Source organism: Hemitrygon akajei, chromosome 16 (genome assembly GCF_048418815.1).
Source record: "Hemitrygon akajei chromosome 16, sHemAka1.3, whole genome shotgun sequence".
In the NCBI taxonomy this organism is placed as follows: domain Eukaryota; kingdom Metazoa; phylum Chordata; class Chondrichthyes; order Myliobatiformes; family Dasyatidae; genus Hemitrygon; species Hemitrygon akajei.
The window spans coordinates 50458729-50486381 of record NC_133139.1 but is presented as its reverse complement, the minus strand read 5'-3'; the positions used below and the strand labels follow the sequence as shown (position 1 = coordinate 50486381).

Below are 27653 nucleotides of genomic sequence, written 5' to 3'. Positions count from 1 at the left end.
TTTATCCATGGTAGTATCTTTCCTATAATACCATGGACACTCAAACTTGTTAAGCAGCCTCACATTTGTTACCTTGTCAAAGGTCTTCTGAAAATCCAAATACATAATGTCCACTGATTCTCCTTTGTCAATCCTACTTGTTATTTCCTCAAAGAATTCCAACAGATTTGTCAGATAAACTTTTTCCTTGAGGAAACCACACTGACTATGGCCTATTTTATCATGTGCCTCCAAGTACCCCAAAATCACATCCTTAACAATGGACTCCAACATCCTCCCAACCACTGAGGTCAGACTAACAGGCTTATAATTTCATTATTTCTGCCTCTCTTCCTTCTTGAAGAGTGTGGTGACATTTGCAATTTTTCACTCCTCTGGAACCATGCCAGAATCAGTTGATTCTTGAAAGGTCTTTACTAAAGCCTCTCTAGTCTCTTCAGTCACGTCTTTTAGAACCCTGGGGTGTATACCATCTGGTCCAAGTGACTTTATGTATCTGAAGAAACTTTTGGTATCCTCTCCCTCTTTAATATTATTGGCTAGCTTACATTCGTATTCGATATTCTCCTCCTTAATTACTTTTTAAGTTGCCTTCTGTTGGCTTTCAAAAGCTAATCCTTTAACTTCCCACTAATTTTTGCTCTATTATATGCCCTCTCTTTGGCTTTTTTGTTGGCTTTGACTTCTTTTGTTAGACACGAGTTCTGTCATCTGGCCTTTAGAATACTGCTACTTCTTTGGGATGTATATATCCCATGCCTTCTGAATTACTTCCAGAAATTCCAGCCATTGCTGCTCTGCTGACATCCCTGTCCAAGTTCTTTTCTAATCAATTCTGTCAACTCCTCTCTCATGCCTCTCTAATTCCTTTACTCCACTGTAATACTGATACATCTAACTTAAGCTTCTCCTGAAATTACAGGGTGAATTCTATCATATTATGATTACTGGCCCCTAAGGGTTCCTTTACCTTAAGATGCTTAATCAATTCTAGTTCGTTGCACAACACCCAATCCAGAATAGCTGATCCCCTAATGCGCTCGACCACGAACTGCTCTAAAAAGCCATTCCATTGGCATTCTAGAAATTTTCCCTTTTGGGATCCAGCACCAATCCGATTTTCCCAATCAACCTGTATATTGAAATCCCCCATGACTGTTGTTACATTGCCCTTTAGGGATGCATTTTCTATCTCCCATTGCAATTTGTAGATCATATCCTTATTGCTGTTTGAGGGTCTGTATATAACTCCCATCAGGATCTTTTTTACCCTTGCAGTTTAGCCCACAACGATTCAACACTTTTAGATCCTATGTCACTTTTTTCTAATGATTTGATTTCATTTTTTATCAACAGAGCCACCCCACCCCCTCTGCCTACCTGCCTGTCCTTTCGATTCAGTGATGCCCACAATGTCATACATGCCAATCAGTAACTGTGCTACAAGTTCATCTACTTTATTCAATATACTGTACATATTCAAATATAACACTTTCAATCCTAATAAACTCTTTTCGGGCTTCCAGCCAGGTACAGGAATCAATTTTAACTGATGTTTCAATGACAGCTCTGCCATATTCATCTGGAATGATGCTAGGGCATGTCTAGTCCAATGGTATTTATACCCCCGTAATCCGTCCCTCCTGATTGTTTAGTCCTCATCCAATTAAGTCCCCGCTTTCCTACCTTGGTTGCAAAGGAATTCCAATTCTTACTTAGAGTGAGATCTTTGTCTTTGTTAAAATTCTTTGATGGCTTCCTTTACCAGGTGTTCCAAAAGCCATTGGTGTGGCACAGTAGTTTTGTGCCACTGAAGTCAATCCTATGGCTATCGTGAATGCAGTGTTCTGCTACCACCGATTTCTGTGGGTAATCCAAAAAGATACAACTCTTGTGCTCCTTGATGCATTTTCCACCGTGCATCCCATCTGGCCAATTTACGCTGCCCCACATTCACAGGGAATCCTGTAAACACCAGCTGATCTGAGTCTCAGGTTATCTTTGACCCACATAAGCTGTGATTTGAGATTCCTTACCAGTATGTGGATGGTATTAATCAGATATGTTTTTCAGGATCCTGGCGATCCTTCCAGAAACTGTAGAAATATAGGGAAGACTGGCAAACTCCTTGTTGTTGGGCTTCCTGGTTTTTCCATCAGCCCTTTTAAGGGACTGATTGATTTCGCTGCATTGGCATGGCCATCGGATTAACTTAGGCACATAGCTACTGAGCTGTGCCAGTGGCTTCCTTGGGGCTGCCTGGTAAAGGAAGACAATGAAATAAAATTGAAGGAAAATAATTTTAACAAAGACGAAGAACTGAAACCTAATTAGATGAGGCCTAACTAATCATATGAGACGGACTACAGGGGTATAAATACCACTGAACTAGACATTCCCAGGCATCATCCCTGATGAAGATGGCAGTTTAACAGCGGTTATAATTGATACCTGTTCCTGTCTGGAAGAGTTTATTAGTCATATACACTGGAAAAACACAAGATCCTTTTCCACCTTCAGTCCTGTTTTCACCCTTTCTGATTTTGTTTACCTTTTACATTTCAACTTGGCCTGTTGACTTAATCCTCAGCACTATCACTCAGGTTCTCATTTCCCTGCCAAAGTGGTTTAAACCCTCCCAAACAACTCCAGCAAGTGTGCCCACAAGGATATTCACTTGTAACCTGTCCTTTTTGTGTAGGTCATACCTTCAGCAGAAGGGATCCTAATGATCCATAAATCTGAACCCCTGCCCTTGTACCAGTTCCTCAACCATGTATTCACCTACCAAATCATCCTATTCCTACCCTCACTGGCATGTGGCACGTGCAACAATGGAGAGAATACTGCACTGTTTTTCAGATTGCTCCATAGCTCCCTAAAATCTCCCTTCACGACCTTCTCATCATTTCAACCTGTGTCATTGGTGCCAATATGTACCAAGACTTGAGGTTGCTCACCCTGGCACCTGGAAGGCAACGTACCATCCGGAGGTCTCTAACCGTGCCCACAAAATCTCAACTCTGTTCCTCTGACTGGAATCTCCTATCATCACTGCAGTCGTCTTCACCTCTCTTTTCTTCTGAGTGACTGCACCAGGCTCAGTGCCAGAGATCCACCTAGTCACTGCGGCTCCCCCCAGTAGGTCGGCCCCTCAACGGTAGGTGAAGTAATATACTGATTATTGAGGGGAATGGCCTCAATGGTACTCTGCACTGGCTGTGCATTGCCCTTCCTTCTCTTGACGTTCACCCAGTTATCTGTGTCCTGCAACACAGAGGACACCACTCCCTATTGCTCCTGTCTATCAGCTTCTCATTCTCCCTTATGAGCTGAAGGTCATCAAGCTGCAGCTCCAGTTCTTTAATATGTTTTCTGAGGATCTGCAGCTCAGCGCAGCTGGTGCAGATGTATTTATCTGGGAGGTCTCCCAGAATTCCCACATCTACACACAGAACAAAACACTGCCCCTGGAGCCATTCTCACTACACTATTTTGCCTTAACAGATAAGGAATGAAGAATTAAGAACAAAAAGGGAAACTCTCCAGATACTTTACTTCACCCAAGCCTGATGAGCCAAAACTACTCCTGACACTGACCCACTCAAAGCAATGTCCACTCCCCTTCGACTTGCGTTAATTTTATTCATCCTTTTCGATAAATCCTTGGTGATTGGTCGCAGTCTAACTCTGTAAAACTGCCACAAAGTTTAGCCTGTTTAATCTTGAACACAGACCTTAATTCTTTTACTTTTACTTATCTTAGCATCATATTGCTTTTGCCATACACCATCATCCATTTTGTCATTTTATCCCACTCCTTTCATGCTTATTATCCTCTTATGGTCCTCTTTGTCAGAGTTCTTTTTTTCAGTTAAGGGCCCAACAGAAATCCTCATGAGACAGCTCTAATTCTCATCATGCTAATAAAGTAGCTGCCTCTTAACCTTATTATTTTTACCTTATCGCTCAGCAATTGCCTCATCTGATCAAACGTTTGTCCTCAATTCAATGAGCTATGGCTTCAGCTAATAGTCATCATTTTATCAGTGCTTTTAGTGAACATAAATCATCACTGAATGGGACAGAAGGGTTACATTGATTTTAGAATAAATTAAAATGTCAACAGAAAGTCCTGGGCTGAAGTGTCTGCACTGTGTTGTTATGTTCAATGTTTTGTTATTCCATCATTTATTGATTTCTCTTGAGTGAGTAAGCAGGTGCTGTACAATATGGATAAATTGTACAAAGGCAGATTGTAGGAACTCCCTGATATACGAATATTACTTTCATGAAACCCATTCACAGCTTTATTTGTTCACAAGTTGGAGCATGTTCTGGAAGCAAGGGAGAATGATTTCTCCCTTTACTGGAAAGGGCTGCTAGGGGATTGCCACCACTACTTAGAGAAGAGGCCAGGGAAAATTATGGAGAACTCCATGTGCAGGTGGTATGTGTCTGTGCCTTAAGTTCAGTATGTATTACCTAAATTTGATATATACCACAGCCAAATTTATACTAACAAGTAGTTATTATGAACAGTTGCAAACTATTAATTGTAAATGTACAGTATATTTATCTAATGTCCGTACATGTGTGAACATTCTTGGTTTGTGATCCATCTTGCTCATTTTGCAGGTGATTTGAACCTTTTGAATGTGTGTCAGTGTAGCGTAGCAATTAGCACGACTCTATTACAGCTCAGGGTGTTGGAGTTTGGAATTCAATTCCAATATCATCTGCAAGAAGTCTATATGTCCTCCCCATGGAATGTGTGAGTTTTCTCCAGTTTCTTCCCACAGTTCAAAGATGTACCGGTTAGTAGGTTAATTGGTCCTTGTAAATTGTTCTGTGATTAGGCCGTAGTTTTTTATTTTATATATTTAAAGATAGTGCAGAGTAGACCCTTCTGGCCCTTCGAGCTGTGCTGTTCTGACAACCCCCAATAATCCCGATTTAACTCTAACCTAATCATGGGACAGTTTACAATGATCAGTTAACCTACACAGTATGTCTTTGGACTGTTGGAGGAAACCGGAGCACACGGAGAAAACCCATGCAGTCCATGGGGAGGACATACAGAGATACACTACAGAACAGCGCTGGAATTGAACTCCTTACTCCACAACACCCTGAGCTATAATAGTGTCACGCTAACTGGTACCCTGCTGGGGTATCATGGTTAAATTGGAAGTTGCTGGTTGGTGCACACTGTATCGCTAAATAACCTGAAACATCGTCACTACCCCTTCCCATAGATGCTGTCTGGCCTGCTGAGTTCTGCCAGCATTTTGTGTTTTTAAATAAATAATTTTAGTGGTTTTAGTAGTTAATTATTTATTGTATGATTAAAAAGGGAGCGAATACAAAAACTACTAACTGTTGGGAGAAACAAGCATAATACAGTAAATAGTTGCTAATAATTTTTTTTAATCACTCTAGACCATAAGATATAGGAGCAGAATTAGACCATCATTGGGCCAGTTGAATTTGCTCTGTCATTTAATCATGGCTGTTTTTTTCGGCCCTATTCTCCTTCCTTTTCCCTATAACTCTTAACCCCTTTACCAATCAAGAAACTATCAATTTCTGCCGTAAATATATTCAATGACATGTCCTTCACAGCCTTCTTCATCTCAATTTTAAAGGGATGTCCCTTTGTTCTGAGACTTTGCCCTCAAATTCTAGAACTCTCCTATGAATGGAAACATCCATTCTATCCAGGCCTTTCAGTATTTGATATTTTTTGCACATTACACTCAGTAATCTATTATTATAACATTGTAAAGAGATTACGACTGTTAGGTATGTTTAAAATAGACATTTAATCCAACTAATTGCCCTTTGATTTTTCTTGTCTTGATATGGCCACTTGTATCTTAATTATGTTTTAGTACTCAAGCTATAACAGCAAAGTAGTCATTAGTCTGTACATTAAATCAGGCAAGGGTATAAGTTGGGTCTTCAATCCAAACCTGCCCCACTTGTGCTATATGAGTTTGACTAAATTAAAATAGCCATCATCAACCTTGTGTCTCTTGCTTAATATGATTCTATTAAAAATATGCAGAACAGTGTCAATAATTGCAACTAAATCGTATTAGTTTAATGTTCAGTTAACAATTAGAATGTATCTTTTTTTTATCTCCACTGCCAGTTTGATCAGGGTTTTAATCCTCCACACCAGGGACCACCTCATTGCCAGCCCTGGAATAACAACCACGAAGGGATGTGGAACGACCAGCGGGAACAAAATTGGAACAACCAGCGGGAAGCTCCGTGGAACAATCAACATGAGCCATCCTGGAATAACCAGTATGATCCCTCCTGGAACAATCAGCATGAGCCCCCCTGGGGGGGGCAGCGAGATCCACCATTTAGAATGCAGAGGCCTCCCCATTTCCGCCAGCAACCCCCCTTCCAGCCACACCAGCAGCACCCACCATTTAACCAGCCACCACATCCTCACAACTTCAACCGTATCCCACCACGGTTCATGCAGGATGATTTCCCCCCACGGCATCACTTTGATCGTCCCCCCTATCCCCCTCACCATTTCGACTATCAACAGGGAGACTTTCCACCAGGTAAGTAGTTGTGTAGAGGAGTTCTGATTGATAATGATTTTTTTCTCCATTTTACAGTTGGTTCAAGCTGATTTCAGTACTTCATTTCTATATGTTTTTGTGCATCAATCTTCGTGTTCCTTATTGCACAATGTCTTAAAAAAGTTCTCCAGCCCAGTTCAGAACTTTTAAAATATAATTACCTTAGGGATGTAGGAAATGCATTTTGCACAAAGCATAAAGAGTACTATAGGAATGTTTAATGGAGGATAAATCTTGTTCTGGAAGTCTAGAAATCGGCCCTGATCTTCAAAATAATGTCTCGGGATATTTTGCATTCTCCTTAGAAGACAGAGACTTATATTAAAGTCCCATCAAAGGAGCGAAACTGAGATTGTGCAGCACTATTGATTCAAAGTCAGTCTGGATTTCAAGTTTTGAGAGAAAATATCCTTCAGTCTTCTGATTCAAAGCAGGAGTCATTGGCAAATACACAGCAGCTTCAATGTCATAGAATTGCAGGAAATTCTGTGCAAAGCAGATGTTTACTTTCCAGTTTCTTCTGTCCATTACAGACCCCAAGGTAGGAGCCCTACTTCCAAACCTATAAAGGAATACTGTCTTTGAATGAGCTCTATTTAGGGCATCACAGGGTCACAACTGGTAAGACTGCTGATTCATAGCTCCAGTGACCTGAATTCAAATTTGGCCTCCTTGCTTGTCTGTATGTGGGGTCTGCGTGGTCTTCCAGTGACTGTGTGGGTTTCCTCTGGATGATCTGGTTTTCTCTCACTTTTCAAAGACATGAAGGTTGGTGAATTGCCCACTGCAAGTTTCCCCTAGGTGATTGGCAGAATCTGAAAGGAGTTGATTGGAATGTAGGAAGAATAGGTTGCAGACAAAATTAATGTAGAGTAAGATTCTTCTGTAAGCTGGCATTGACTTGATGGGCTGAAATGACATCTTTCTATGATGCAAGAAAGTATGCATAATGACAGTCCCGAATATGGAAAGTATTGAATTTAAGTACAGGTGGAGAACAGAGTTGAGTGCAAAGGGGTAAATCATCATTTGTGTTCATATAGTGCCTTAAAAACGCATTCTGCCTTCAATCCGTTGTTCAGAATCAGATTTATTATCACTGGCATGTGTCGTGAAATTTGTTAACTTAGCAGCATCAGTCCAATGCAATGCATAATATAGAAGAAAAATGTATAATAATAAATATTACAGTAATACTATTAAAATATATGATAAAATAAAATTCAAAAATAAATAACAGTATACATATATTTAATAGATTAAAAATCTTGCAAGACAAATAATATATAAAAAAGTGAGGTAGTGTCTAAGGGTTTAATTTCCATTTAGGAATCAGGTAGCAGAGGGGAAGGAGCTGTTCCTGAATTGCTGAGTGTGTGCCTTCAGGCTTCTGTACCTCCTACCTGATGGTAACAGCAAAAAAGGGTATGCCCTGGGTGCTGGAGGTCCTTAATAATGGACGCTGCCTTTCTGAAACACCGCTCCTTGATGTCCAGGATAATCAAGGACACAACCCACCCAGCCAACACACTTTTTGTCCCTCTTCCCTCCAGGAGAAGGTTCAGGAGCATGAAGATTCGTACGGCCAGATTTGGGAACAGCTTCTTTCCAAATGTGTTAAGACTGCTGAACAGATCCTGACCCAGACCTTCCAAATATCCGGACCTAACTTGCACTACCTTACTTTCCCTTTTCTATTTTCTAACTGTGATTTATAATTTAAATTTTTATTATATTTACTTTGATTTGTACTTCAAGGAGCGCGAAGCTCAGAATCAAATATCGCTGTGATGATTGTACGCTCTAGTATCAATTGTTTGGTGACAGTAAAGTACTTTGTAGGCTAGTAACCAAGATGGAGCTGACTAAATTTATGATCCTCTGCAACTTCTTCGGTCCTGCATAGTAGCCCACCCAACCCCATTCCCAGTCAGTGATACAGACTTTCAGAATGCTGTCCGTGGTACATCTATAGAAAATTTCGAGTGTTTCTGTTGACATACCAAATCTCTTCAAACTCCTAATGAAGTATAGTAGCTATCTTGCTGCCTTTATAGCTGCATCAATATGTTGGGACCAGGTTAGGTCCTCAGAGATCTTGACACTCAGGAACTTGAAACTACGCACTCTCCACTTATGACCCCTCTGTGATGATTGGTATGTGTTCCTTTGTCTTAACCCTTCCTGAAGTCCATAATCAGCTCTTTTGTCTTACTGACGTTGAATACAAGGTTGTTTCTGCGACACTACTCCACCAGTTGGTATAGCTCACTCCTATACGCCCTCTCATCTCCATCTGAGCTTCTGCCAACAATGCTTGTATCATCAGCAAATTTATAGATGATAATTGAGCTATGCCTAGCCACATAGTCATGGATATAGACAGAGTAGAGCAGTGGGCTAAGCACACAGCCCTGAGGTGTGCCAGTGTTGATTGTCAGTGAGAAGGAGATATTATCTCCAATCCACACAGATTGTGGTCTTCTGGTTAGGAAGACGAGGGTTCAGTTGCAGAATGAGGTACAGAGGTCCAGGTTCTACAACTTCTCAATCAAGATTGTGGGAATGATGGTATTAAATGCTGAGCTGTAGACGATGAACAGCATCCTGACACAGGTGTTTATATTGTCCAGGTGGTCTAAGGCTTCATGAAGAGCCATTCAGATTGTGTCTGCCATTGACCTATTGTGACCATAGACAAATTGCAGTGGGTCCAGGTCTTTGCTGAGGCAGGAGTTCAGTCTAGTCATGACCAACCTGTCAAAGTATTTCATCACTGTAGATATGAGTGCTACTGGGCAATAGTCATTAAGGCAGCTCACATTATTCTTCTTGGGCACCTGTATGATTGTTGCGTTTTTGAAGCAAGTGGGAACTTCCACCCGTAGAAGTGACAGGTTGAAAATATCCTTGAATACACCCACCAATTGGTTGGCACAAGTTTTCAGAGCCTTACCAGGTACTCCTTCGGGGCATTCTGCCTTGCGAGGGTTCACCTTCTTTAAAGTCAGCCTAACATCGGCCTCCAAGACAGAGATCATAGGGTCACCAGTTGCAGTGGGGATCTTCGCAGCTGTAGTTATTCTCCCTTTCAAAGCAGGCATAGAAGGTGCTGAGTTCATTTGGTAGTGAAGCATTGCTGCCATTCATGCTATTGGGTTTCGCTTTGTAGGAAGTAATGTTTTGCAAACCCTGCCAAAGTTGTCATACGTCCAGTGTCACCTCCGACCTCATTCAAAATTGTCTCTTTGCCCTTGAAATAGCCCTCAGCGAGTCATACCTGGTTTTCTGGCACAGGCCTGGGTTGCCAGCCTTGAATATCACAGATCTAGCCTTTAGTAGGCGACATACCTCCTGGTTCATTCACGGCTTTTGGTTTGGGAATGTACACATAAATGAGGATTACAGTTAGGGATTTTGATCAATTTTAAATGAGAATTTTTATTTCTGAATTGCATGATTTCACAGTTCAACCCAAAATATAGGGAAAATTGTAAAGCATGTAAAACTAAAATTCCAGAAACTGAAATATCAGCAATTCAAAAGTATTCATCCCCCTTTGCTCAGTACTTAGTTGAACCACCTCTCACAGCTATTACAGCTAGTTGTCTCTTTGGAGAAGGACATCAATTTTCTTCATTTGAAGCCAATTCATGGTTGCCCTGACAGTGTGCTTTGGGTTGTTGTCCTGCTGAAAGATGAACTTCCTTCCCAATTTAAGCTTTCTGGTGGAAGAGAGCAGGTTTTTATCCAGGTTCTCTCTGTATTTAGTAGCATTCATCTTCTCATCAATCCTGCCCAGATTTCCAGTCCCTGTTGTTGAAAAGCAGCCCCGTAGCATAATGCTACTGCCACCTTACTTTTCAGTAGGGATTAGTGTTACTTGGCTGATGCAGAGTATTAGATTTACATGACATGTTGAGGCCAAAAACTTCCACTGACTGCAAGACCTTCTTCACATCTTTACACTATCTTCTATTTTTGTTTTAGCCAAGGCTTCTTGCCTGCCACTCTTCCATAAATACCCTTTTTGTGCAAGGCCTTAGAGGTAGGTAGCTCACTCAAGAGTGTCTGTTGCCATGTCAGTAGCCTTCCTTACAAGTGCTGTTCTTCTCCAGCAAACAAATTTAGAGGGGCGCTTGACCAAGGCAGTGTGGCTGTGGTTTCATATTTTTCCACTTTTTCATGATGGACTGCGCTGAGCTCCAAAATATTCTTCCCCAGATTTGTGCCTCTGTATTACCATTTCCCTGACTTGTCTTGAATCCTCTTTTGTCTTCATTTTGTTTTGGTCTGTTGAAAATCTGTCATACTGTTGGACCTTGCAGTGACCCGGGGGGAGGCAGTGTTTATTCCTAGGAATTCATTAAAAACAGGTGGTCCTTCAATTTTCTACATCAACAAATTGGGTGAGTTGTTAAAGTAAATATTGCTACCAAGAAAAGTTAGTGTAATAATTACAAAGCGGATGAATACTTTTTCAGCTATACAATTTTGGTTTTTTTAAGTTTTAGTAAATTGTTAACAGGTTTTAGAATTTTTCTTTTGATTTGGTATTATGTGCAATGTTTTGTAGATTAGCTCAAAAAATCCTACTTCAATATATTTTAAATATAGAAAATGAGACAGTAAAATATGAAAATGGTTGTGGGGGTTGAATATTTTTTCCAAGGCACTGTATTTGCTTTGAGAATTATATGTGTGCTTCAAATAAAAAGATTTTTAATGAAAACCATGTTTTGGTGCAAATTTGAGCCCAACAATTTGTTTTCATACCACCTTGTACGTTTACCGTCTGTTGACCAGATTCTTGATGATTTCATCAAATCTACATTAGAAAATTCTAATGTTCCTTTACAGCCACAAACCTCAGTAAAAGTACATTTAAATATCTTTGACACCATTTCTAGATTAAGTGCTAGTTATGTTTTCAAAAGGCCAGACAAGGTACAGAAATCTGACTTAACGTTTTTTTTGCATATATTTCCAGATATGGGCCCCCCTCACCATCCTCCACACAGATTACCTCCACCCGGAATGGGAGAACCCCCTCCTTGGGGTGGACCCCAGCATCCGGATTTTGGTGGTCCTCCCCCAGGTTTCAATGGACAGCCTCCACATATCCGTCGCCAGGGGCCACCTCCACCACAGATCAGTCCCGATGACCCTAGTTTGGTGCCCAATGTGCCATATTTTGATCTCCCAGCAGGATTAATGGCACCTCTGGTGAAGGTAAGCCAATTATTGCTCCACCTTTTACTGACAAACAAACTGTATTGAATGATGCTTATGACAGAGTTATAATACTGAGGTGCCCCATAAGAGTATTTCAGAGAAACATTGTAGACCCAAAGAGATATTGGAAGAGCTGATGTTTTCTTTTTTTGTTTGGTGGGGGGAACAAAGGTTGTTTTATGCATGGCATTAAAGGAAAGGTGAGGGAATGGTTAAGAGACTTTGAACCAGAAGTAGGAGAGGTACGGCTTTAAAAGGGATTTTAAACCTGGATTAAAATTGGAATTAAAGGTATTGGTAGACTGAAAATTAAACTGCATCGGTAAGGACAGTATTTATTTGTAACTGGTTGTAGAATTGCAAATAAGCTTTAAATTGACAGAGAACAGAAACTTCAAAGAAGCAAGAAGACTGCGAGTGAACGACTAAGGATTTCTGGAGCGAAGGCAGTTTAACTACTCGGGGTAAAAGAGAGGCAAGACTGCGCAGGCGCATGACGTCAGCCAGTAGAACACAAAAGGTTTAAAAAGGCAAGGAATCTTCAGCGATTTTCGATTCGGAGCAAGAAGGCTGCGAGTGAACGGCTAAGGATTTCTGGAGCGAAGGCAGTTTAACTACTCGGGGTAAAAGAGAGGCAAGACTGCGCAGGCGTGTAACGTCAGCCAGTAGAGCGCGAAAGGTTTAAAAAGAAGACCGCCATATCCAGCAGGCAGTGGACTGAGAGGGAGGCAGAGTGATAGGGCTTTGGTTCAACGGGCTTAGGTAGTAACAGGATGAGGCGAGGTAGTTTTGCCTGTGTTATTTGCAGAAAGGAAGTAGTATGTGTGTGAGGTCAGTGTTCTGTAGGTCCTGGAGTCTCCCAGCCTCCCAGATGGCCATATCTGCACCCAGTGTGTCGAGCTGCAGCTCCTAAGGGACCGAGTTAGGGAACTGGAGATGCAGCTTGATGATCTTCGCCTGGTCAGGGAAAGTGAGGAGGTGATAGAAAGGAGTTACAGGCAGGTGGTCACACTGTGGCCAGGGGAGACAAACAAGTGGGTAACAGGACAGGGAAGAGGAAGAGTCAGGTACTAGAGAGTACCCCTGTGACTATACCCTTGACAATAAGTACTCCTGTTTGAGTACTGTTAGGGGGACCACGTACCTGGGGGAAGCAATAGTGGCCGTGCTACTGGCACAGAGTCTGGCCCAATTGTTACCCTGAAATTATTAACCTGCTCAGTTGAGGAAAAACACCAGAGACACAAAATTACCTCTGAAACGGATTTTATTCAGAGAGGAGTTCGCAGCCCCACGCACTTCGGGCGTAAGGTAGCCAACTCCCAATTTGTCGGTTTACAAAGGTCATACTTATACCCAAAAGCAGGGTACTACATTCGCAAATATGGTTACCGATTCAAATTCATCAATTGATTTGCTATTGCATAGCTAAGCACTCAAAATACTCGGAATAAGCATAGACGCAAGCGTAATGCTTGGAATGGGTATGGACGCAAGCAAAACACTCGAAATAGGTATATAGCTCAAAATACTTTGCCGAACATATTGTCTTGTGGTCGCAAGGTTCCTCTTCTTTGTGGTTGCCACATGCTGTCTGGCATCTTATTTTAGCTACCTCTTCCCTGTCCTCCTACACTTCCCCAATGACGTATCCTCTCCCTGGTCCTGTCTACATATTTTGCTACACTTACCCCTCGCCCACCCCTTCTACACGTACCCCTTACCCTCTTCACATTCTCATTCCCTCCTGTGATCATGAAATGATCACTCATCAATATCGTGAAAATCCTCTGGTGCAGGTTCGAGGAGTTCGGTGGCCTCGACGGTTGCTCGTACTACCATCAATGGCTTAGCCGGCAGCAGGTCCCCTAACGAGGCCATCATGCGGTTCAGGACACATTTGACAATGGCGATACAGACAAAAATCCCTATAATAGCCGTCAGCGCGTAAATAGCCCCATTGATCAACCAGTCCCTCCATGCACTTAGTCCCCAGTACCTCCATCCTGCCCAACCTGTTCCTTCCTTAATGGATCCTAACTGTTCATCTATTTTGTTCATATTCCGCGTTATGTTGGCAGTAGCATCGTCTAGCCCCATTATGCATTTGTCCTTTACGATAGCACAGAGCCCACCCTCCCTGGCGAGGAGGTAATCAAGTGCATAGCGGTTTTGCATGAAGAGTCGCAGTTGGTTAAGGCTGTCAGTTATGAGTCTTAATGCTCCCCTGGTGGCGTTCCCAAGGCTCATGAGACCACAGGCCAGATAGTTCCAATTGTGGGCCGCCATAGTGGCTCCTGATGCTCCCAAAGAGAGAAAGCCAGCTGCCCCGTATCCGGCCACCTGACCTGCGGTTAGGGTGGTCAGGACTTGGTAATCTGCACAAAATTCTTGGGAGACCTCTCTCTTGTACTTCCCAAACGAGTGGGACAGAGGACCCCAAGTCCCAGGGCAAGGGACCGCGGTGGGGAGGAAAGTGCCATAGGCCACCGAGGAAGGGTATGGGTACTCCAGGAAGTTGGTGGCAATGCCGTTATAGAAGAAAAAATATACCCCGGGAGGGTATACATGGTCTCAGTGCAACCTTTACCCTTTAGGTTTTTGTTGTCGCTCCACTCTCCCACACTGGCAGAGGGGTACGCTCGTTTGGTACCCCTGCGATAGTCAGGTAGTGGGAATATATGATCATTGACCCGGAGGTTGGTGCGGTTCCCCTCCCCACAAAGGAGTTGCACCCCTTGGGTCAGGGGCTGGCACTGTGTCTCATGGCAAGAGCAAGATATCCCTAAGGGGTCCTTGGTGGGGTGACACTCCCTTTTCCTACAGAGCTTGGAGAGGCAGGTGACGTCATTCGAGACATACACGTCTGAACATCCCCACCCTGTTCCAAAGTAGCAGTTCTCATATACTCAGTCACCCTTCGGGGGTTTGGGATTCCCCTCTCATCAGAGATCTTTTCTCATCCGTGGAAGGAGTCCATGATTTGACCGCTTACTGATGGACGGGGGAAATAGGCAGTCCGTGACAGGGGCTGTGGAAGAGTAATAGGTGAGTTCCACCCTCCTTCGCTCAGGCAATGTTTTGCTGGCGGGGGCACATCGGAAGGGTTGATCGGCATGATCCCAATGCGGGAAAATGGTAAAGAGCAAGGAGACACTGGCGGGGTGGGGATAGCAAATGATGGTTGTAGTGCCATACAGTTGTTTGTGCATGTTTTGGAAATAGTTATCACTTATAAACCCTGAGGAGGATCTTCCAAGGGTGGGGCCTTTGGGGAAACCCCAATCCCTTTTCTGCCTTGAAATGTCCCCCTTCGATCTCTTTAGGGGTTTTGGTTCCTCGTCTAGCCGTCCCTCAACCGTTGCCCTATACCCCACTATCCCTAAAAGAATATAGATAACCAAGAGCATCCTACCTTCCATTACCAGAGTACAGTTTCAAGAATGTGGCACCACAAGGAAAAAGGAATTTAAACACACAACAGTTCAATCAAGTTCGTTTATCAGTCCCTTCATTTATCTGTAGTTTCTAGCGGGTCCGTGGTCCAGCGCTTGCAGTCGCTCATATGAATCCAACGTTCTTGTCCCTTCACCTTGACAGCAGAGGGGGTCTGCAGGAGGACCTGGTACGGTCCTTTCCATTGGGGTCCCAGCTTGGGTCGATCCCAGTTCCTTATTAACACCCAATCTCCTGGTTCTGCTCCCTGCCACTCGCCTTCTCTGTCAGGAACAGGTCTTGAGGCTTCCTTCACCTGAGTATGTAGAAACTTAAGAGACAAAGTTAAATGCTTGAGGTAACACTGCAATTCCTCGCCCATCATTTGTAGATCTACTTGTATTGGCGGGGGATTTTGGTCACTGCCCCATGGCGTTCTATTTGGGCACCCGTAAACTATCTCAGCAGCAGTTAGCCCGGTACCGGTTTGAGGTGTAATGCGCATGTGATACAATGCCAGGGGAAGGACTTTAAGCCAATTTAGTCCTGCTTCAAGGGTCAATTTAGTTAGTTTATCCTTCAGGGTGCCGTTTGCACATTCCACGATTCCTGCGGCTCGGGGGTGATTGGCACAGTGGAATTGTTCAATCTTTAGTATTTCGCAGAGTTCTTTGTTTACTTTCCTAATGAAGTGCGGACCGTTATCAGATGAGAGTCTTTGTGGGATACCAAAACGAGGAATAACTTCTTTCAGCAGTATTCGCACTACCGTGGAAGCCTTGTTGTTCGTTGTGGGGAAGGCTTCAATCCATTTATTGAAGACGTCAATTATAACTAAACAGTACTTGTAACAATTCACCTTAGGTAACTCAATAAAGTCCATTTATAATGTGTCAAACGGTCCTGCTGGGGTTGGGGTGCACCCTTTATCACATCTAATAGATTTACCCGTGTTTACTTTATGGCAAATTAAGCAACCCCTTGCCCGTCTCTCCGCTGCCTCATTCAAACTGGGGGACCACCATGTTTTTAATACACATTCCCTCCTTGTGGAGGTGGGTGTCAGACTGGAGGCGGTCTACCAGGACAGGCAGGAGAGATCAGGAATACAAGTCTGGCCTGCTGGGGTCTGCCAGAGGCCCATTGTGTTATTAATAATACAACCATGTTTCTTCCAAACATCAATCTCTGCTGCAGGGGCGTCCCCCTGTAATCGCGTGATGTCGGATATGCCTGGGCTATCAACCGGCTGCCTGGCAGGCAGAAGGCGTGGGGCCGAATCCACAGTTATTGTTTTAGAGGAGGAGGCTCGCTTGGCTGCCAGGTCTGCCCTGGCATTGCCTTTACTAACGGGAGAGTCATCGGATAAGTGGGCGGCACATTTTATAATAGCAAGCTTACCGGGGAGCTGGATGGCTTTGAGCAAATTGTCAATGTTGGCAATGCTTTTGCCAGCCGACGTTTGGAAGCCCCGCTGCGCCCATAGCGTACCAAAATCGTGAGTGACCCCAAATGCATAGCGTGAATCCGTGTAAATATTGGCTGTCTGACCCGAGGCGAGGATGCATGCGCGAGTGAGGGCGAAAAGCTCAGCCTGTTGGGCCGAGACTGGTGGGTGGAAGGCTGCCGCCTCCAAGGTGGTGTGTGGGGTCACAATGGCATAACCTGATTGCCAGACACCATCCGGGGAGACAGAGGACGAGCCGTCCACAAAAAGTAGCAGGTCCGGATTGTCGAACTCAATGTCCTGGAGGTCTGGCCGCGGGGAAATGAGGAAGTGGTTTCGCTCTACGCAGGAGTGGGAAGGCTCGGATAGAAGGTCGGGCGGGTGATCCACAAAGGTAGCAGGGTTAAGTGTAGTACAATAGGTGAACGTCAGCAACGGATTATGGAGAAGAGCAATCTCGTAGCGGCTGAGTCTTGCCTGAGTGAGATGTTGAGTTGGTGCATGGTTAGAAGGGCAGTTACCGCATGGGAAGAGTAGACTGTCACTGGTTGATGCAGGGAAACTAAAAAGATCCCTTGGGGTCGCCCTGTAGATCTTAATAGTACTCAGCAAATATTCAATAAACTCCTCCGGTTTCTGCTTTCTGTCCGGAGCACCCTGCATCACTACCAGCATTTCATTGGGCTTCCAGGGGGTATACACAGAAACAGTCAAGGGATTTTGCACAGCATCCTCAGCCTGGGCTGGATTGTGACGAGGGTTAGGGACCTCTCGCTTTGGCATCTGTCGGGGGGGTGGGGGGGGCTTGGATCTACCCAGATCTTTGGTGGGGTAGGGCCAATCAGGGTACTTTCGAGCAAGGGCTGTGTCAGGATTATCCTTGGGGTCAGTATCATCACTAAAGGTGGTAAAGTCTGAGTCAGGGTCAAACTCGTCCCCTTGGGGGTCTATCAATGGGCCGTCACCCACACAGAGGTTCTGTCTTGTAGTCCATTTATGAGCCATGCGGTTCTTAGGGATCGCAGGTTTAGTACCTTGTGTGTCCCCTTTCCTGGTTTTAGCTCGGGTACGGGCCGCAATGGGGTTAGTGAACCATGGACTTGGGGTTGGGAGTGCATTCGGGGGGGGGGGGGCGATCATGGGTCAAGGGCACAGGGGGAGCAGAAGGTTCCAAAGGTACAGGCGGGACAGGATTCGCAGCCCCCGCAGGCGAAGGGACCTGCTGCTCCTCCTCCTCAGTGTCATCATTAGGGTCAAATAGGGTCTGCAGCCCAGTCATATCCGGTGCCGGCCTTTTATCACCAAGTTTTACATTATGATCATCAATCCTACGCTGTTCATCATAGATTTCACATAAGGCCTTCAGTACCGGCCAGCCCCTGGGTTTTCCGTCACTATCATTGATGGGTATCTTTCTATTTTTTGCATTCACCTCCCAGGAGGTCTGGCGGGAGTGCTCATTAAGTCTACTGGCCACGGTATACCACTCATAATTAGATCTTTCCATTTCTGTGAGACATTTTGTCGCCACACCTGTCCCTCTGCTCACTTACACTTCTCAAGATCCCAGGTTCCCCCTAATGGCCAAAATTCATTCCCCAACTTCTTATTCATCCATGCGCTCAGTCTCCGTAAATCTTTCTCGTTTTCAGGGAATTTTTTTACACATTTTCCATAATGGTGTATTTGGTCCTGATTTATCCGGAGTCTGGCCCATTTTGGTAACTTACTCTCGCATCCACTTCAGTTTCCTGACCTTCGCGTGGCAGATTTCTGCTCTTAACAACCAGTCTAAGGCAGGATGCAGTTTCAGTTAGATGTTGGAACCAGACCTTAATCAAATTAAATATGTATTGCTCCGCAGCTTCCAACCCCAAACCCCACGCAGGGACTCTCACCCCGCTTCCTATACCGGGGACTTGAACCCCAAACTCTATGCAGGGCCTCTAACCCCAACTTCTTAAACCAGGGGACTCGAACCCCAAACTCTATGCAGGGCCTCTAACCCCAACTTCTTAAACCAGGGGACTCGAACCCCAAACTCTATGCAGGGCCTCTAACCTCAACTTCTTAAACCGGGGACTCGAACCCCAAACTCTATGCAGGGCCTCTAACCCAAACTTCTTAAACCAGGGGACTCGAACCCCAAACTCTATGCAGAGCCTCTAACCCCAGCTTCTTAAACCAGGGGATTCGAACCCCAAACTCTATGCAGGGCCTCTAACCCCAACTTCTTAAACCAGGGGACTCGAACCCCAAACTCTATGCAGGGCCTCTAACCCCAACTTCTTAAACCAGGGGACTCGAACCCCAAACTCTATGCAGAGCCTCTAACCCCAGCTTCTTAAACCAGGGGACTCGAACCCCAAACTCTATGCAATTCTTACCTGTTATCCGTGTCTCCCAACTGAGGTTCTCCGTTTTGTCTGTGGAGGCCGTAGGATGGTCAGCCGGAGCTGAAGGGGTCGGAATGGAGAGTCAGAGAGGGAGAGAGAGACTGAGAAAAATCTCTCGGAGGGCCCTTCCGTCTCAACCCGCTTGTACCAGCCTGCCGATCTCTTACACCGGATCCTGAACTGCCAACTGTTTGGCTCCCGGCTCGGCTCGCCAAATTGTTAACCTGAAATTATTAACCTGCTCAGTTGAGGAAAAACACCAGAGACACGAAATTACCTCTGAAACGGTTTTTATTCAGAGAGGAGTTGGCAGCCCCACGCACTTCGGGCGTAAGGTAGCCAACTCCCAATTTGTCGGTTTACAAAGGTCATACTTATACCCAAAAGCAGGGTACTACATTCACAAATATGGTTACCGATTCAAATTCATCAATTGATTGGCTTTTGCATAGCTAAGTACGCAAAATACTCGGAATAAGCATAGACGCAAGTGTAATACTTGGAATGGGTATGGACGCAAGCAAAACACTCGAAATAGGTATATAGCTCAAAGTACTTTGCCGAACACGTTGTCTTGTGGTCGCAAGGTTCCTCTTCTTTGTGGTTGCCACATGCTGTCTGGCATCTTATTTTAGCTACCTCTTCCCTGTCCTCCTACACTTCCCCAATGATGTGTCCTCTCCCTGGTCCTATCTACATATTTTGCTACACTTACCCCTCGCCCACCCCTTCTACACATTCCAGATCGCCCACCCCTTCTTCACATTCTCACTATGGCTCATAAGGGTAGGGAAAGGAAGAGGAAGGCAGTAGTGATAGGGTCCTCGATAGTTAGGGGGTCAGGCAGGCTTTTCTGTGGACACAGCAAAGAAATTCGGATGGTAGTTTGCCTCCCAGGTGCCAGGGTCCAGGATGTTTCAGATCGCATCTAAGATATCCGGCAGTGGGAGGGAGAACTGCCAGAGATCGTGGTACATATTGGTACCAATGACGTAGGTAGGAAAAGGGAAGAGGTCCTGAAGAAAGACTACAGGGAGTTAGGTAGGAATTTTAGAAGCAGGACCGCCAAGGTAGTACTCTCGGGATTACTGCCTGTGCCACGTGACAGTGAGAATAGGAATAGAACGAGGTGGAGGATAAATGCATGGCTGAAGGATTGGAGTGGGGGCAGGGATTCCGATTTCTGGATCATTGTGACCTCTTTTGAGACAGTTGTGACCTGTACAAAAAGGATGGGTTGCACTTGAATCCCAGGGGGACCAATATCCTGGCGGGGAGGTTTGCTAAGACTACTGGGGAGAGTTTAAACTAGAATTGTTGGGGGTGGGAACTGAACTGACGAGACTGGGGAAGAGGCGGTGGCTCACAAATAGAGGAAGCTCAGAGACAGTGTGTGAGGGGGGATAGGCAGGTGATACAGAAGGGACGTGCTCTGATGGACGGTTTCAGATGTGTTTATTTTAACGCAAGGAGTATTGTGAAACAAAGCGGATGAGCTAAATGTGTGAATCAGTACTTGTAGATACGATATGGTGACTGTTACAGAGACTTGGATGGCTCAGGGACAGGAATGGTTACTTCAAGTGCCAGATTTTAGATGTTTCAGAAAGGACAGAGAGGGAGGCAAAAGAGGTGGGGGCATGGCACTGTTGATCAGAGATAGTGTCACGGCTGCAGAAAAGGTGGACATCATGGAGGGATTGTCTACGGAGTCTCTGTGGGAGGAGGTTAGGAACAGGAAGGGATCAATAACTTTACTGGGTGTTTTTTATAGGCCGCCCAATAGTAACAGGGATATCAAGGAGCAGATAGAGAAACAAATCCTGGAAAGATGTAATCCAGAGTTGTCGTGATGGGAGATTTTAATTTCCCAAATATCGATTGGCATCTCCCTAGAGCAAGGGGTTTAGATGGGGTGAAGTTTGTTAGGTGTGTTCAGAAAGGTTTCTTGACACAATATGTAGATAAGCCTATAAGAGGAGAGACTGTACTTGATCTGGTATTGAGAAATGAACCTGGTCAGATCTCTCAGTGGGAGAGCATTTTGGTGATCATAATTCTATCTCCTTTACAATAGCATTGGAGAGAGATAGGAACAAACAAGTTAGAAAAGCGTTTAATTGGAGTAAAGGGAATTATGAGGCTATCAGGCAAGAAATTGGAAGCTTCAGTTGGGAACAGATGTTCTTGGAAAAATATGGAAGAAATGTCGCAAATGTTCAGGGGATATTTGTGTGGAGCTCTGCATAGGTACGTTCCAGTGAGACAGGGAAGTTATGGTAAGGTACAGGCTGTAATAAATCTAGTCAAGAAGAAAAGAAAAGCTTACAAAAGGTTCAGAGACTAGGTAATGTTAGAGATCTAGAAGAATATAAGGAGCTTAAAAAGGAAATTAGGAGAGCCAGAAGGGGCCTTGGCCTTGGCGGGCAGGATTAAGGAAAACCCCAAGGCATTCTACAAGTATGTGAAGAGCAAGAGGATGAGACGTGACAGAATAGGACCTATCAAGTGTGACAGTGGGAAGGTGTGTATGGAATTGGAGGAAATAACAGAGGTACTTAATGAATCTTTACTTCAGTATTCACTATGGAAAGGGATCTTGGTGACTGTAGTGGTGACTTGCAGCGGATATTAAGAAAGAGGATGTGCTGGAGCTTTTGGAAAGCATCAAGTTGGATAAGTCGCTGGGACCGGATGAGATGTACCCCAGGCTACTGTGGGAGACAAGGGAGGAGATTGTTGAGCCTCTGATGATGATCTTTGAATCATCAATGGGGATGGGAGAGGTTCTGGAGGATTGGAGGGTTGCGGATGTTGTTCCTTTATTCAAGGAAGGGAATTTCTAAGCAGTGTAGTACCTTGCCATGTAGTTACTAGAATGTAGACACGTTATGAGTGAAATAGCAAGTTGTACAATAGCAGTAAAATAAATAACAGTAAAGTTGGAATGCTAATATTGGTTGAGGTGCCACTCTTTCATGACTCTAGAAGAAATCCCCAAGGAGTCACCTGCAAGGACAAGTCTAGGACCTGATTTAATCTCTCTCTAAAATATTTAGCGTTCCCTCTACTGCACTTGTTCCGATCTGAATTATGTATTCACTTCTCCAAAGTGAACAAAATATTTCTTGATGTTGAGGTCTCTTTGAGTTGTAGAGATTTACAGCATTGAAGCAGGCTTATTATGCCTTTTATATCAATCCCATTTGCCTGCAATAATTCCTTATCTCCCCCTCTCTCTCTCTCTCTGTCTCTCTCTCTATGCCCTGCTCATTCAAGTACCCGTCAAGATGTTGCTTAAATGTTATTACTGTTTCTTTCTCTACACCACCTCTGGCAACTCATTCCAAATACCAACTACTCTTTATAAGTACTCAGATCCTCCCTCTCACCTTAAACCTATGACCTCTAATTTAGACATTTCTAACATGGGAAAATATACTGGCTATCTACCTTGTCTATGCCTCTCATAATGTTATATTTTTCTGTCATGTCACCTCTCCGTGCTTCCTTTTCTCTAGCTAAAACAGACTTAGTCTATCCATTTTTTTCTGATAACTCAAACCCTCCAATGCAGGCAACGTCTTTGAAATTCTTTTCTCAACTGTCTTGCTGAACCACATACTTACTAAAGTGAAGTGACCGGAACTGTGCACACATTTTATTTAAATATCCTCGTTAAAATGTTGGCAGTGAGCTCCCTTTTTTTGTTTGTTTCCTCAGTTTTTTTCTGAAAATTATTCATGTATGAAGGTGAGAAGCAACAAACCAGCTACAGACATGGTACTAACTTTGGATTGTGGATTACTTATCATTTGTTTGTAATAGTTAGAAGACTATGACTACAAGGCTCTGGAACCTAAAGATATGCGACTTCCACCTCCAATGCCACCTAATGAGAGGTTGCTTGCTGCAGTTGAGGCATTTTATAGTCCACCATCTCATGACAGACCAAGAAATAGGTAGGTGAATTGTAAAGATTACACATTGTCATTACCCTCTGTCTGCTTGGTAAGAAATGTTTGCTGTTATTGATCATGTGTTGGGTTCAGTGAAAGGAAAAGTGCTGCTGAAACAGACCATTTTTCTTAAATGCAACATATTCACCTTCGTGGATTAAAATAACAACCCTTCTACCATCTTCATGAAAATCTGTATCAGAATAGTTTTTGTGTCTTATTCAGTATCATGCAGGCCGGCGGTCCCCAACCACTGGGCTGCAAAGCATGTGCTACCAGGCCGCAAGGAAACGAAATGATTTGGCGATATGAAATGACACGAGTCAGCTGCACCTTTCCTCATTCCCTATCACGCCCACTGTTGAACTTGAACGCATACGAGGGCATTACGCACACAAAGTCATTATCCACGCGAGGTTATCAGTCACCTGAACACAGTGATACCTTAGCGCCAGGGATCACTGGTTGGCCTTGGGTAACCGGCCGCCTTGAGAGAAGTGCCGTTGATACTGGCTTGGAGCGTGGACAGATGGGCGCCGCCTCTAGCCTGTTTAGCACACCAAATGTTTGTGGGGAACCCGGTGCTAAAATATTCGCAGATGACCTAATTCAGGCTCAGGATTTCGTAAGTAGCAGAGCAGCTACCTCACTGCGTTCTACTGAAAGTCATCCCTTGAGCCAAACTTTTGTTGGCCGCTCTCTCCAGACTGCGACTGCCGCGGCCCCAGTACAGGGCCTCCGGCCCTTGCCTTGTCCTCTCACTGGTGTGTCCCAATGATTTTATATGTTCCTATGAGGAAAATATGCGCTGTGTATTTAATATCCAAACATTACTTAAAATGTTATGATGCTACTGACTTATTAGTGAGTTATAATTGACTTATCACTATATTCACGCAGGGAAAATATACGCTGTGTGTTTAATATTAAATTCGTTAGATAAACCCTTTTAGAAACGAAATTGAGTGTATTAGCCACTTGGAAGTGACTTATCACCTATATTCCGGTTGCAATTAATAACCCCCCTCCCCCCCCGGCCAGTCTGCAAGAATATTGTCAATATTAAATCGGTCCGCGGTGCAAAAAAGGTTGGTGATCCCTGGTGCAGGCCATCTATGTAAATTTATATTTTATTATTTATCTCATTTACTCTTTTTAATAAATCATTGCATCTCTTAATATGCATGAGTGTATTTCAGTGCAGAGATTTTATTCTGTTCATGTTTGGTTAGTTTATTAATCATACCCTCCTGCAGTCCATATTGCTTTCCATCATAATGGCCAATTGTATTGCTGAATTTATTTTTTATCCTAATTTCATTAACTGCAGCTTATTTGGATTTTACCCATAATTCCACTCTGCTCTGCACAACGACTTAGTAGAAGTAGTTCTGAACCACAGTCTTTCAAAAATTTTAAGAGTTCAGTGCCTTTCTGGAATTGTAGAAATTCAAGCATAGAAAGAGACCATTGAAAATTTTATTTTCACCACCAAGGGTCTGTTTCCATTCTGTTTTTAGTTCTCCAAATTGTGTTTATTCACAATTATTCTCATCAATCTACTACTTCTGCCATTTTGCTCAGACCTTGTTCTCTGCATATACTGCTGAAGTTCTTCTCACATTTGTAATATTTGTGTCCTTCACAATGTACAAGAAATCCATTCTGTTATTCTGGATTGACCTTTGTTCACTTGCCTGGACTTTGATAAATTTTGACTTCCCTGTGCAGTGAAGGTTGGGAGCAGAATGGACTCTATGAATTCTTCCGAGCCAAAATGCGAGCACGGAGAAAAAAGGGGCAAGAGAAGAGAAATAAGTAAGTATTTGGAAGCAACGGGTGGAAGTGGAAATTGCTTTGAAAAACCATTAAAACATATCAAATATCTTGTTTTATTTCCTGATTATTGCATTGTTCCAATTTTTTCAGTAGTGTTGAAAGCTCCATTTGACCCTTAGTATCGACAGCCAGTTAAGGATATAAAATTGCAAATTTCTTTTACATATTGTGTGGAAAAGTGCTTGCTTTTTTTCATTGCTGAAGGTGTGGTAACTGAGATCATGCCTATTTATTTTTGCTCTCCTCTCCTAAGGAAATGGTTCCTGCATGTACCCCATCTTTTTAAACATCAGTCTAAACTTCAAAATCTACACAAATTATTCAGCTATCATGTCAGAGTGGTGATATTTGGCTTTTCCTGAGAATTAGATCAAAACCAGAAGGCAGATGCAATTTGATGAGGATTGATCTAAAACAGAACTTTATTCATTTTATTTTCCAAGAGAAAACTGATGGCAGTGGATTTTCTTGATTACTTTTAGAAGCTTTTTAAAAGCATTTTTTGTAAATTTGCAGATCTCTTTGTTCTGTAAGAACACTAAAAATAGGAGCAGAAGTAGGCTACCTGGCACTACAAAGCGGCTCTGCTATTCATGACTGATCTCATCCTCTGTGCTAGTTTTCTTACCCTAAACTTCCCAATCATTAAAGAATACATTTACCCCTTCTAGTGATCAAAACTTCACAATCCTCAGGGTGGAGTCCAGAGGTTCGCCAAGCTCTGCGAGAAGAAATGTCTGTGTGCCTCAGTTTTGGTCTTGCTGTGACTGTGTCCTCGGTTCACAATAGTGGAAACATTATAACATCTGCTCTGTCATGACCCCTTTTGGGTCTTGTATGTTTCAATAATTTTTCTGAATTCCAAAGAATACATATCCAACTTCCTTAGCTGCTCATGATTCAACAATCCCCTCTGATCTCAGGGAATGGAATGGTAAATCTCTTTATTAGTGCCTTCAGTGCTAGTATATCCTTTCTTAAATAAGGGGACAAAAACTTTGTGAGTCTCCTTGGCCTCAACAATCACCTGTATATTTGTAGCAGTACTTCCTTTTTCTAGTGTCTAGTGTCTTTGCAATAAAGGGCAGTATGTCATTTGACTTCCTAACTACTTATTGTACTTTCTGCCCACTTTTTGTCATTGATGACAAGAACATCTAGATCTCTCTGTACTCCAATTATTTGCAATCACTGTTTATACTGGTAATAGTCTTCCTTTTGTTTCCTTTTGCCAAAGGACATAATTTCACACTTCGACATATTAAACTTCATTTGCTATGTTTTTGCCCAGCCACACAATCTGTATCCAGATACCCTCATTACAGTATACCCTTTTAATGTCATTGGAAAACCTTGATAACTAGAACAAGATTTGACCACTTAGCACCTCAGCTCTGTTCCACCTTGAAGCCATAGCTAATTTTCACCCTAATTCTGAATAGTTGCTGTTCCTTGTATGCAACATATCCTTGGTAAACAAGAATCTGCAAATCTCAGGTTTAAACTAATACAGGTCGACCCTCACTAATCCGACTACCTGTAAACCGGTTCCTTCGATAATCCAGCACTGATTTCAAATTTTCCGTGCAACTGTAATTTCAAACTTCCTGGGCCACCGTACCAATCTGCTGCGCTTTGTTTTGGTTGCGCTAGATCTGTTCACATATTGGTGCGCTCTTGTAGGCACAGACAAGCGATTTCTGCTTGTATTCCTGCATTTATTCATATCATTTGCGTGAGGCATGGCTGCCCAGCATTCGCCTGTCTCACCCACCAGCAGCGGGTTGGCGCGCACTGGGTCGGTCCACCTTCTCACCCGCCTGCCGGCAGTCGTGCACTGCCCTCCGGCGTTGCCTGACCGGCGCTCTGTTCTCTTCTGCCTACGACCTCAGATCAGACGTGGCGACCTGCTGAATTTAAGCATATTACTAAGCGGAGGAAAAGAAAATAACGAGTGAAGTGGGAAGAGCCCTGTGCCGAATCACTGGCCGCCTGGCGGTCGCGTGAAATGTGGCATATGGAAGATCTCCTTTCTCCGACTTCTGCTTCTGCTCACCCAGATGTGCTGCCACCATCATCAACAGTTTTTGAAGAAACTGTTGTGCCTGTTTCAGCACCAGTTTCTAATGCTTCACTCATTTTTCAAGATGAAGATGTTGATGATCCTGACAACCCCACACTTGCAAACATGTAACTTTGCCTGAAGGTATATTAAACGTCTCACCTTAGAAGCAGAAGTGCTCAACTCTTCTGTATGTTAATTCCTGTACATTTACCTCTACCCTTTATTTTATCTGTGCCTGTACAGTATATTACTTCATTAAAATTTCACTTGCTGCTCATTTAATATTTCTGTTTCATTATTATCTAACTTGTACTGATTTACATGATATTTTAAAGGTATGATGAGGCAGTTACCTATTGCTTAAAGTGATCCTTCTGTAATTCAGCATTTTCACTAATCCGGCACACCTCAGGTCCCAATGGTGCCAGATTAGTGAAGGTCGACCTGTAATTATCACGTGATAGAGAAATTTTAGTCACCATCTATGTTTGGAAGGCCTGCTTCTAATGTTTAGACCATGGATTTCCCCAACTAACAAAAATGATTTTGATCCACATGGAAGTTCTCCATATTAATTTGACAACTTTATCATTCACCCCAATTATCTGCAAGGAATGCTACCCTAGTTTCACCCTGAAATCAAGATTCCGTGCTCTACTTCAGCTGAGA

General features: G+C 43.5%; 1 protein-coding gene across 4 annotated transcripts in view; it reads left to right on the top strand.

Annotated features, from left to right (window-relative positions):
* cherp (calcium homeostasis endoplasmic reticulum protein) overlaps window positions 1–27653 on the top strand; it is a 79090-nt gene that overhangs the window by 37618 nt on the left and 13819 nt on the right. For 3 of the 4 annotated variants that reach the window (XM_073068862.1, XM_073068865.1, XM_073068863.1), the window contains exons 10-13: window positions 6158–6587; window positions 11599–11840; window positions 22950–23083; window positions 24812–24898. In XM_073068862.1, the coding sequence (XP_072924963.1) occupies window positions 6158–6587; window positions 11599–11840; window positions 22950–23083; window positions 24812–24898 (893 nt within the window). The remainder of the gene's footprint in view (window positions 1–6157; window positions 6588–11598; window positions 11841–22949; window positions 23084–24811; window positions 24899–27653) is intronic. The other variant, XM_073068864.1, reaches the window with a different exon arrangement.